General features: G+C 61.4%; 3 protein-coding genes and 1 non-coding gene across 4 annotated transcripts in view; 1 reads left to right on the top strand and 3 right to left on the bottom strand.

The window, feature by feature from the left end:
- Positions 1-6,757, top strand: LOC138419468 (RNA-binding Raly-like protein). Its single transcript, XM_069552351.1, has 7 exons — positions 1-39; positions 1,243-1,320; positions 4,604-4,654; positions 4,732-4,874; positions 4,989-5,102; positions 5,432-5,574; positions 6,259-6,757. The coding sequence occupies exons 2-7, from the start codon at positions 1,250-1,252 to the stop codon at positions 6,292-6,294; spliced, it is 558 nt and encodes a 185-aa protein (XP_069408452.1). The 5' UTR covers positions 1-39; positions 1,243-1,249; the 3' UTR covers positions 6,295-6,757.
- On the bottom strand, positions 3,467-3,537 carry TRNAG-GCC (transfer RNA glycine (anticodon GCC)). The gene has a single exon. It is a non-coding gene; the product is annotated as a tRNA-Gly (tRNA).
- Positions 6,758-7,172: 415 nt separating the features above from the next.
- On the bottom strand, positions 7,173-9,616 carry EXOSC6 (exosome component 6). The gene has a single exon (XM_069552350.1). The coding sequence runs from the start codon at positions 8,407-8,409 to the stop codon at positions 7,591-7,593; it is 819 nt and encodes a 272-aa protein (XP_069408451.1). The 5' UTR covers positions 8,410-9,616; the 3' UTR covers positions 7,173-7,590.
- A 2-nt stretch (positions 9,617-9,618) lies between these two features.
- AARS1 (alanyl-tRNA synthetase 1) overlaps positions 9,619-11,315 on the bottom strand; it is a 28,491-nt gene continuing 26,794 nt past the window's right edge. The window contains exons 21-22 of the mRNA XM_069552342.1: positions 10,920-11,033; positions 9,619-10,164 (exon numbers count right to left, since the gene is read on the bottom strand). Coding sequence (XP_069408443.1) covers positions 9,979-10,164; positions 10,920-11,033 — 300 coding nt within the window. The 3' untranslated portion in view covers positions 9,619-9,978. The remainder of the gene's footprint in view (positions 10,165-10,919; positions 11,034-11,315) is intronic.

Genomic DNA, 11,315 nt, shown 5'->3' with positions numbered 1-11,315 from the left:
CTCTGGACACTGTGAATATGAAAGTCAAAGGAAAGACAGGTAAAGCCAGACGGCGTGGACGCACAGCTGATTTCTTAGTGCCTGGGCGTGCGTTTAATGTGTTACTGAGTGGATAAGTCAGGATCGCAAATGGGAGACTGAGGGGGGTCAGGTACAGAATCACCAACTTCCTCCCAACTGATTACTTGATCAGGATTGCCAGCACCTCGGGACACTATTGTGGTCTTCCTGCTGCTCTTCGTGAGCAAGCAGGTGCTGGATAAATGTTCTTAGTGACTATGTTGCAGGAAGTCTTGGGAACAGGAAAAGAAGGCTCTCACTTGTTACTGTCTTGGCAGCTGAAAGTGGGCCGTGGATGACGATCATAGATTCAGGAGGAAAGGGGGTGGGCTCAGGGACGGGCCTCAAAGTCACAGGTGAAACTCTGGGATCCCATCCAAACCCACAAGCAAAAGCTAGAACTGACCTAATGGCGCTCCATTCATTAATTCAGCAGATATCCACTGAGCACTGACCAGGTGGCCAGGCCCCCGTGAGCTGTGGGAATACAGCAATGAGCAGATTCCCCTCCGTCTGCCACAAGCACGGAGCTCTGTGCTCAAACGGTGGGCGCTGAAGAGGCCCGAAAGGAGAGCCCCTGCCCCGACTGCTGCACACACTGCCGGGCTTGCTGCTCAGCCCTGCTCTAAACCAGTTCAGTGGACTCTCTGACTCCCCCACCGCCAAGAGAGAGGGCAGCGAGGTGACCTCGCGCAGCCCAGGCGGGCAGAGAGCCACTGGGGCCCTGTCAGCAGCCAGCCCAGGAGCCTAGCCCAGAGGCAGCTGCGGGTGGGCGGCCGGCGGGCACACTGCAGAGCTAACCCCGCCAGGGCTGGGGTCCCTCAGGGGTCATGGACATCCCCCCTCCTGCCTCTGACGGTCCCACCCCAGGCCCCAGGGGCTGGGCAATGAGGCTGGTTCCCGAGGTCAGTTTGGGGGAACAGTAGAGCAGCCTCCCCACCCTCAGGGGTTCTTTTGCCTTGAAGTGAGTCAAAGGGACACTGTCTCGGCACCGGATCCCCTGAGAGTGGAGCCCAGCCCTGGACAGCTGGGCCGGGTCCGGGGGCCAGGCACGCTGCCCACGGACTGGGCACAGGGGCCCGCTGCATGGCCTCCTGCGGGCACCGCCTCCCTCAGAGTGGCGGGGCGGAGAGGGCCGGCCCGGAGCGGCCCTCAGCTCTGCCCCCGCGGCTCTCCCTTCAGATCGGACATGGCTCGGGAGCCCAGGCCCAGCGCTGCCCAGCGGGGCTGGAAGAGGCCGTGGGGCACAGCCGCCTCCCGGTGAGTCCGGGGTTGCCTGCTGGGAAGGGAGTCTGACCACGGCTTGTCTGGGGCCCTGGGCTCCCCGGGACAGAAGAAGCACCCCAGGAGGCCCTGGAGGAGGCCGGTCCCCCTCGGCCACAGGTTTTGCCCGTAAACTGGGGGGTCGGGGGGTCGGTCCAGCTCACTCCAAGGCCACTTCTAGCTGACATAACCCAGCCCCCTTCCTGCTGGGGGTGCCCTTTCCCCTCGCCGGGACCCGGAGGTTGTGGGTCCTCCGAACGGAACCTCTCCTGCGAGGCACTCGGGAGCTGTTTCTGGGTATAGATGTTTGGGAAGTAGAAAATGGGCAACTTTCTGGATGAAATCATCCCTCTAGCTTGGGAAGCCTCAAGGAATTTTAAAGAAACCTTTAAACGTTTTCAGAAAGGCACTCAGCAACCTCTGCCAGCCGCCGTGCCAGTTGCCCAGCTGATAAGGAGGGTGTGCGGGGGCCGGTGGGCCCTTGGCCCGCTCCCGGGCGTCTGCAATGCCTGTGCTCCGTTCCTGGCCTGTCTGTGGACGCTCGGTGGTTTCTGTCTCGCCTAGGAGAGGCAGGAGGCAGTTGGCAGGCGGTTGCTGTAAGGTACAGCACTGTGTAAACACCTGGTACCAAAGGTTCTGGCTTCTTTTGGGTCTCATCTCTCTGGAAGCAGGACGGCAGGGCTGGGAGGGGGCCGCTGTGAGAAGCTTCTGCACCTCCCGGCTGACCTCAAGAGCGATTAGGCCAAATCTCTCCCTGTCCGCGGCAGCCTGAGGCTCTGGGTTACCTTTGACAGGGTGGACTGCTTTTTTCACTGCGTTTGTTTGGGGCTGATGAGTAGATGCGTACTCATAGGTAACAGACTTTTTGTTGTTGTTAATTAATTTATTTTACTTGGAGGCTAATTACTTTACTATTGTGGTGGGTTTTGCCATACATTGACATGAATCAGCCACAGGTGTACCTGTGACCCCCCATCCCGAACCCCCCTCCCACCTCCCCCCATCCCATCCCCCTGGGTCGTCCCAGGGCACCGGCTTTGAGTGCCCTGCTTCATGCTTCGAACTCGGCTCCACATACGGTAATACACAGGTAACGTCGGTTTTTAAACTCGGGTTTCTCCCGCGAAGCAGAACTGCACATGCGGTGTGTGGTCTGCCTCCCGTCTCCTGCGGGAGACTCTCATCTGGGGGTTGATGGGGTTTTGTAAATATCTGTCTAATGGGTTGTAACTGGCCCCTTCCCACAGTTCTCTGCCCTGTTTTTTCCATGTGGCCACCTTGACACTGGGCTACCCCTTCTTCAGTTCCAGTTGCCTTCTTCTGACTTCATGTCCTCCCAGCCCCTTGCCCAGCAGGCTCGGCCTCAGTCCTGTGGAGGAAGACAGAAGCGATGGAAGAAATGCTAGCTCTCCTTCAGAAACGTAGACTTCACTCGTGGGTGCCGGGCACTCAAGGCCTGGGGCAGGGGTGGCCTCTTCAAGATCCATGTGTCCTCAGGGGTCTCCAGTGGGGAGAATGAAGCCCTCGGTGGGTGGGTGGGGGGATGCGGTCAGACAGCAGACTGTGGGAAAACGTCCGAAGCAGGGTGGGGTCCTGGCAGCCCCCGAGGTGCTGGATGCCTTCTCTGTGAGAACTGATCAAGTGCATGTCATCTGCCTTGGGTCTCAAAACAGCATATGTCAACCTAGAGGGAAAGGTTTGTGGCCGAACTATTGCCCCAAGTCCCCTGGCCTTTGGCCCTGAGGTCTGACCTCCACCGTCGGCACCATTCTGACGGTGCATTTTATTTCTCTTTTTGTGGGAAGTGGCAGCCTGCAGACTGTAATCATTAGCCCAGACCAGGGGACAGAAGGGGCTGTGGACCCTGGGAGGGGCAAGGCTACAAACACTAGAGGAAACTGCGGGTGTGGGGGTGGTAGGGGGCAGAGCCCGGATGACCCCAGGCCCCTGACCTGCAGCAAGCCCAGGTCTAACTTCTAACCCCCAAACTCAACTCTGTCTCAACTCCCGTAGCTCCCAAGTTTGTACTCAACAGTCAGTGAATCACTGTTACGTAGTCATTTTTATGTATTTTAGAAAGTTTTTTTAAAGGGGGGGAGGGGCGAGGGAAAGAAAGGGGTTTAAAAGAAGACAATCAGCCTCTTGCATTGGCCGGGAATCGAACCCGGGCCTCCCGCGTGGCAGGCGAGAATTCTACCACTGAACCACCAATGCCTCAGCAAAGAGCTGCTTCCGCTAGCTTGGTAGTCGTCTGCCCGCCCACGCAGCTCCCCTCCCCTGCGCTCCAGAGCGGGGTTGCAGCCCCGTCGGGGGCCCAGACCAGGAGGAGGTTCCGCGAGGGGCCGCGCTTGGCTGAGACCCGAAACACCGAGTTCCGTCCTGGCCCCCGCGGCGCCGGAAGCGTGCCCCCTTCTCTTTCTCCCAGGAAGGGCCTTCCACCCCCGGGATCAGCGGCGTCCGGAGGCTCCCGGGCCGCCCACCCAGACTTCCTGAGGCCAGAAGGCAAGGCGGGGGCGGCCGGAAACCTCATCCGCAGGCTTGGGGGCCTCGCGATGAAGGCGAAGGTCTCTCCCCAATGTCCCCCGTCTGCCCCAGGACTCCCACCAACCTCTCTCCTCGTTCCTGGCCGCAGGGCAGGGAAGGTTATTTCAGAAACTTCCCTGACCCCCCTCACAGCCCCCTCCTCCCCACCCCAGCGCCCCGCTTGCTCCAGCGGAAACCTGAAGCTGCACTGAAGTTCAGGGGCGGTAGCCCCACGGGATCTTCCTGCCCAGGCCGGGTCCAGCACCCCCTCGACGCCCACCTCCTCTCACTGCAGCGAAGGTGGCCGGGCCTCCGCCCTCACCCTGCCAGTCTGGCTCTGCATCCCGGCCATTCCCACGCAGGATTAAAGGCTCTTGTAACCCCTCCACAGCTCTGAGCCCTGACTTAACTCTTGCCTTTCATCCTTTGCCAGACTAAGAGCCACACCAGGATCAGCATGCCTGGGTCAGCCAGAGGGGCCTGCGGAGGGCCCAGATCTGACTGGCCAGGAGCCTGTGGGCCGTTGCCCCTCCTGCCACCGGGAGCCACCTGCAAGGTTCCCCCTTCAGAGCCCAGCGGGGAAGCTAGTTTGCTGGGGTCTCCCAAAGTGACCTTGGTGAAGTGCCTAGGGGGCTCTTTTGGTGAAGAATCCTGGGATTCTAAGGAAAAGCTGGAAACCTGTTTCCCCAGATTAAACTGGGGTCTAGGCAAGGACTCTGGGCCCCCAGCAGTGATCCTCTCCCCGCTTCTGTTACAGCAGCAGCTACAGTCTGGATTACGAACTGCACCGGGAAGACGGCCCCTGCAGGTAGGTGGGTCCTGCAGGGCTGGCCTCTGGGCGCAGGGGAGGCTGGTGGCCTGACACCCTCTGTCCTGTCCCCACAGGGGGTACGAACACCAGGGGGTCCCTCCCCTCCTCCACCGCGTGCCTGTCAGGATCCGGAAGGCCCACCTGGGCACGGGGGTCAAGGGCCGCTTCAGTCCCCACAGGGCCCCCAGAAAGAGCCAGCTGCCCCCCGAGATAAAGCGTGAGTGAACGGGCACAGCGCTCGCCGGCAGGGCCAGTGGGGAGCTGGGAGGCCCTTGGCAGGGGGGGTGGGCTTAGAGGTCCCAGCAGCAGCGCGCTCTGCCCCCGCCCGCAGTCCAGACTGAGGAGCTGCACTGCCTCAGGGGTGAGCTGAGCCGCATCAAGGCCCAGGTGGACCGCCTGCTGGAGCACGTGGAACTCATGGAGCAGCAGACGGACCAGCTTCCAGGTCAGGCCCCCGAGGCCGGGCCCAGGCCACACTCCACAGGCGCCAGGTTTTCCCACTGCTAAGGGTACCTGGGGTCCAGCCTCGGGCTCCCCCTGGCTGCAGGGCTCCTCCTCACCCTCCCGGGTGCACAACCCCCATTCCTTCCAGGCGTGACCCAGCCCCCCCACCCCCCCAGCAGCGGTCTGGAGCTAGAGCTTGTCTCACTCAGCCCACCGCATCTTGTCCTCTGGGGCCCTGGACACCTGAGATCAGTGCGGCACAGAGGGGCCTCTGTGGGGTTAGCTGGGGCCTTCAGACTCGGCCACTGACCGGTGACTGTGCCTGTCCAGGGACAGAGGACTGTGAACAGAACAGGGGCTCTGGGAGTCAGGGGTCCTTATGCAGAACCACTGAACCCAGGCAGGAGCCCAGAGGCCCGAGGGCCCGTCCGGAGGCGGAAGGCTCCCAGGAGCACACAGACCCGGAGGCTGTGGTGAGTGGCCTGGCACCTCCCCCATCCTCACCCTCCTTGTGTTTGGGTCCTTGTTTGTGCAGGAGACAGCAGTAGCTGCAGGGAGGTGACTGACTTCTGTCACAGGCCATGTCTGGAAGATAGGGCCCTGTCCTATTCCCCCCACCCTTAATTCCCTTGCATTGTCCTGTGCTCCCCACGGAAGCCGAAGCACACGGACCTTCCTGGACTGAGAAATCCAAACCTGGATCTGATAATAGCCTTCTGTGCAGCTCCAAGAGCCCCAGTGTTCCCTACTGTATCATAGCCTCCGCCGCTATTGGTGGTCCCTGAAGTGGGCCAAGCACCCGCTGTTGTCAGGACCCTCTCAGCAAGGCTGGGCTGCTGTAGGGTTAGCAGGAGGAGCTTCCTTTCTTCCACTTGCCCAGCTCTGGCTGCCCCTCGGCCTGTTGGGCCAGGGGACCCTTACTGGTCCCCAAGATGGAATCACATCTAGGAAAGCTGGGCTGAGTGGACAAAATGCCATGCGTCTGGTGGTTCTGGGTTCACGGGTCTCAGGAAGAATCTACAGTAACACCAAGATGCCAGAGCTGCCAGGAAAGGGAAACGGGGGTTGGAGGCTGGGAGTTGTAAGTAGATGGCCCCTTGCCAGCCTCACCGCGCTTGGCCCTCTGTGCTAGGGTCCTGCTTCTGCTTCTCCTACAGGTCAAGAACCAGGCGTCAGACCAGGGCTGTCAGTAGCAGGCTGGAACCCCTCCAGGCCCATCAGCTCCAGGCACCGTCCTTGCCTTGAGTGTTTTCTCAAGGGTCTCTCAGCAGCACCCACGCCACCCATTCTGGAGCCAGGGACATGGAGGCGTGGCTCAGCCAGACCAGCCAGGCACCCGGCCCTAGTGCTGGTTTTAGCTTTGTCCAGATGGCAGTCTAGGTACTGCAGGGAAGGGGGCGGCCCGCAGCTGCCCGGCACCAGCGCACCATCTCATAGAGCTGAGGCCCGCTCCTGCAAGCGGAGCTGGATGCCCACCCCCCCGGAGCAGCGTCAGCTCTCTTCCCTCTCAAAGCCCCTAGTCCTGTTTGAGCGTCCACAGGGTTACCATTTTTACTTTGTTTCTATCTTGTTTCTTTCTGCTGTGATTCTGTATTTCAGATCTGATTTGGAAATATATGTCACTGGGGTCAAATAAAGTTTGTATTTTTCCCCCTAGTCAGGGATTCTTGGTGTGGTCCCCAGGCCTCATTCTGGTCTCTCAGCTGCCTGAGCCAGCCTTTCCTACAGCTGAGCAGGCCCCTAAGACACACAAGCTCAGGTTACACCAAGCTGGTGCAGGGAGGACCCCAGGCGGCCCTTTCGCCAACTCAGACCTGAGCACAAACCTGCAGGGCTCAGGAGCCACACAGGGCAGAGCCCACCCTCCTGGTCAGACAGACCCGGTCTGCCCTACAGAATGGCATCTCCAGCATCCAGAAACTCTCACTCCTGGCAGTTCAAGTGCCCTCTCACTAGTGGACCAGCAACCCCAGGACACATTAAAGATAATGCTTGTCCCAAGCCCTGAGAACACAGTCCCCAGCTCAGAAGAGCCTTATTCATTAAAGTCGGTACCAAAAACAACAGAATGTTTCAGATTATAAAAAGAGTTTTTGTTTGGGTTCAGATATACGTGGAAGGCACAGCCTCCTTGTCCCCGCTCTCAAAAGCAGCCCAGTTATTCAGGAGGGAGCCCCCGGCTGGCCTGCATAGGCATCATTTTCCCGATGAGTACAGCGGAAGTCCTTTCCAACTTAGGAGTCAAGATGCGCTGGCAGGTTTCTTCAACTGGATCGTGGCTGGGAGTCAACTCAATTAGAAAAGTTTCTTTAACGAAGCAGTCTGGAAAGAATCGCTCCAACACGGCTATTCTGAGCACGCCTCCGCAGATCCTCCGCGATGCTCCCGGTTCTCAGCTCGGCGCACGCATCTGCAGGCCGACGGCGCGGGTCCTTGTGGCGGCAGCTGCGGGTCGGTCCTTGGCGTCCGTCGTTGCTCGGGTCTCTGGCTCAGAGGGGCGCAGCGGCACCCCTCCGGCGGGCGGCCCGCACCAAGCACTGCTGGAGAACGGGGTAGAGGCGCTGGCAGCCCTCGAGCCCCAGGCGCACGGCCTCCGCCCAGCTCTCGGTCGGGCCGCCCTCCCCGCTGCCCAGCAGCCCAGCCACCTGGTTGAGCACCGGCATGAGCGCCACGGTGAGGCCGGCGGCGGCGCGCTCCTCCTCCAGCAGCGTGGGGTCCAGCAGCCAGGCGGGCGCGGGCGCCGGCGCGCGGCTCAGGCCGCAGCCCACCACCAGGTCGTACATCTCGACGCCCGCGTCGGCCAGGGCGAGCGCGGCGGCTGTGAGCGCGGCGGCCAGCGCCGAGCCGCCGTCCTCCAGCAGCAGCGCCGACACCTCCAGCTGCGCGCGCGGGTAGCGGCCCAGGCGCACGGCCGGCTCGAGCGCCTCCTGCAGCGCCAGCGCCAGCTCGCGCTCCTCGCCGCCGCCCGGTGGGGCGCGGCGCCGGCGGCCCGAGAAGGGCGCGCGGCGGAAGTCGCAGAGCAGGCGGCCGCGCAGCGCCGCGGGGGCCTCGCCGCCCGCCCCGGCCGGGCCGCCGCCGCGCTCACCGCCCTCGGCCGGGCGCGGGCCCGACACGGCGCACAGCACCTTGGTGCCGCCCGCCTCCAGGTAGGCCGAGCCCTTGGCCTGGCTCAGCAGCCCGGCGCGCGCGTACACCGGCCGCAGCCGTGCCGGGTCGCGAGGGGCCGGCGCCTCGCCCTCGTCGGCCGCGTACAGCTGCGGCGGCTGCGACTCCTCGGGCCCGCGGATGCGGCGGTGGTCCCCGGGCATGGCGGCGCTGCTGCCGGCCGGCTCCGCGGGTCAGCGGGGCCCCGCGCGCCGGCGCTTCCGCCCGCCTGCCCGGCCGCGCGAGGGTGCGCGGGAGAGCGGCTGGCGCCACACCGCCCCCTGCCGCCCCGGAGGGGGACGGTGCGCGTCGCGGAGCCCCGGGCCACCGCGAGGACGGCCAGAGCTGGGTGCATGAGTGGATCAGACGGGCCTGCAGAAGTGGGGTCTAGACCGGCCCCGCTGACCTCTAGCCTTCACGCCAGCGCAAGCCCAGCGCGTGGGTCTTCTTCCTCTCACTTGTGAAGCTGTAATCGGTCCTACACTAGTGACACAACCGTATACATGTTCCCCCGCCGCCTTGTCCAAGAGGGCCCTTTGGTACTGCGCCCTGGCTGGCACAGCTTGTGGAGTGCTTTTGGAACTCGCTCCCGCGCTGCGGACTGTGTGAGCTTTGTATCCCTCACACTCCTCACCTGACTTGCTTTTTTGCAGCCAGGGCCTCAGCACCCTTCCTGTTTCTCCTCTTCTTCACCCCCAGGCCTTGTGACTGGTGGTCTCTGCGTCTTCTCTCAGCACAAACCTGCTTTTCTGCTCCCTCCAAGTCAGCAGGGCTGAGAATGATTCAGGGCCAGCCTGCTGTACCCAGGGGACTTGAAGTCAGCCAGAGAGGGCACAACTAAATACTACACACTACAGCTCCCACACCCAGCTGTCTTCAGGCTGGGGTAAATGGACAGAACCAGGTCAGTCTCCATCTTCACCGTCCAAGTTAGGTCCTGAAACCTGGAATGACCTGGCAGTCAAGGGTGTGGGAGGAGGCAACTGATGTTCCCTAAAAACCTCCTATTCCAAGGAATGTCTCTGACCTCACATCCAACCTGTACATCAGGAGAGGAAAAGACATAGGAGACATCAACGAGAATGTTCTTCTGTAAAAAGCACCAAAAACGAAGACGCTCTCCGCTGCCAGCAACCCCAGGGACCATCTTCATCACCCTATTCTGTGAGCCATCCCCATAGATGTTTTGACGCAAATCCAGGCACCATTATTCTCAAAGTTCAGGGGTCTGGGGCTGGACTCAGCAAGGGCCGCAACCAGAAACCAGTTGGAACCACAGCCACTAGTCTACAGACACCCAGGGAAGCACAAGTTATCACAGGAGGGAGGGTGAGAAGGGAGGAGGAGTAAAAGAATCACGTGGCAGTATCCTGTCAAGTATTGCACATGGCCTTTTTATTCTCTGCAGCAGAAAATGATTCTTCCCTTGAGGCCCATAGCACTGAGTCTGCAAAGAACTCTCTACAGACACAAGTGTGATGATGAAAAAGCAATCCTGGGGTAGTAGTTCTAGGTGGACGGCACGGATGTGCTCAGGGCAGAAATGTAACATGGGCGTTGAGTCACAGGCTGGCTCTCAGGTGAAGTTCCGGTTACTGCTGGGTTAGGACAGACGGGACTGTTTAAAGGTCTCAAGATTCAAATGTCCTTGTGGTGGAAGGAGAGCTGGCTGGATGGGTGTGCCTGGGTCGGGGAGCGGGGGAGATGCCTCCTGGCGCACCTGCCCTTCCCTCTCAGTTCTTCACGTCTCCCAGGTGCAGCTGGGCAAAGGAGGTGGCCAGCTGCAGCGCCTCCTGCAGGCAGCCCACGTTCTTGCCCGTGGCCTGAGCAGACACGTCTTTGCCACCGCCTTTGCCATCCATCAGGCCTGACACCTGCTGCACCCACTCACTGGCCTTCAGGCCCCGGTTGGCTGCATTCTAGAAGACAGGAAGGCGGACCGGGAGTCAGGACTGAGAAGGGGATTAAGGCAGACAAGGAGAGGGCTGGAGCCAGACACCCAATCCTGCCCCGAGGGATGCCGCCAGGGCTGAGATCATACAGCTGGTACCACAGCCAGGGCGATGCATACGGAGCAGCAAAGCCAGCAGGGTTAAACGTATGCACCGGGGGGGAGGGCCTGAGGCTGAGGGCACTAGGGAGGTGACAGGTGGGCAACAGAATGGCATCTCCAGCAGGCTGCACGCACGCACGCACACACACATGCACACACACACACGCATACACGCACGCAGGCACACACACACAGAGACACACACACACACACGTAAAACGTATGCACCAGGGGGGAGGGCCTGAGGCTGAGGGGCACTAGGGAGGTGACAGGTGGGCAACAGACCGGCATCTCCAGCAGGCTGCACGCACGCACACACACACACACGCACAGACACACACACACACGCATGCACGCACACACGCAGGCACACACACACACGTAAAACGTATGCACCAGGGGGGAGGGCCTGAGGCTGAGGGGCACTAGGGAGGTGACAGGTGGGCAACAGACTGGCATCTCCAGCAGGCTGCAAGCACGCGTGCACGCACACACACACGCACACACACACACACATGTCTTGGCAAACAACGAAGAAAAATCAGGCTCCCTGAGAAGAGCTATGGACATCACCTCCCACAAGCACAGGGCTGCCTGAGCAAGACTGCAGGGTGCTCTGACCTGGGGGACCTGACACAAGCAGGTGATCCTGCCGGCCTCGTTATCCACTGTGAAGAGCATGGCGGACGTCTGGGGGGAATGCATCTTAAAGAGCTTCAAGGCCTCGTTCAGAGCCTGTGGGGAGAAGCTGGCATCAGGCCGTGGCGCTGGGAAAGGGGGCCACGCTCTCAAGTGCAGCGTGTTTGCAGGACTCAGTTCTTGGGGTGCCCCACCCCTCCCCCTTCTAAGAGCAGGTGCTGGTCCTGGAGCCTGGATGAGGGCCCAGTACAGGGCCTTGCCCACCCGGGCTCAGGCTGGCCATCCACCTCCAGGAGCCTAGCTCTCCCAGCACCGGCTCCCACCGCGGCTCAGTCCAGCTCAGTCCTGGAGGGTGGGCCCTCAAGCAGCTCCTCGGCT

Source organism: Ovis canadensis, chromosome 14, assembly GCF_042477335.2.
Source record: "Ovis canadensis isolate MfBH-ARS-UI-01 breed Bighorn chromosome 14, ARS-UI_OviCan_v2, whole genome shotgun sequence".
NCBI classification, from domain to species: Eukaryota; Metazoa; Chordata; class Mammalia; order Artiodactyla; family Bovidae; genus Ovis; species Ovis canadensis.
Note: the sequence above shows the minus strand (reverse complement) of the source record. Positions and strands in the feature narration are given on the sequence as shown.

What these genes read in the sequence shown, in the direction of transcription:
- LOC138419468 (XM_069552351.1), top strand. Translation starts at nt 1,250, where the DNA reads ATGGCTCGGGAGCCCAGGCCCAGCGCTGCCCAGCGGGGCTGGAAGAGG. An exon ending in TGGGGCACAGCCGCCTCCCG is followed by an intron (nt 1,321 to 4,603) that starts GTGAGTCCGGGG and finishes CTTCTGTTACAG; the next exon opens with CAGCAGCTACAGTCTGGATT. An exon ending in CGGGAAGACGGCCCCTGCAG is followed by an intron (nt 4,655 to 4,731) that starts GTAGGTGGGTCC and finishes CTGTCCCCACAG; the next exon opens with GGGGTACGAACACCAGGGGG.
- EXOSC6 (XM_069552350.1), bottom strand. Translation starts at nt 8,409, where the DNA reads ATGCCCGGGGACCACCGCCGCATCCGCGGGCCCGAGGAGTCGCAGCCG.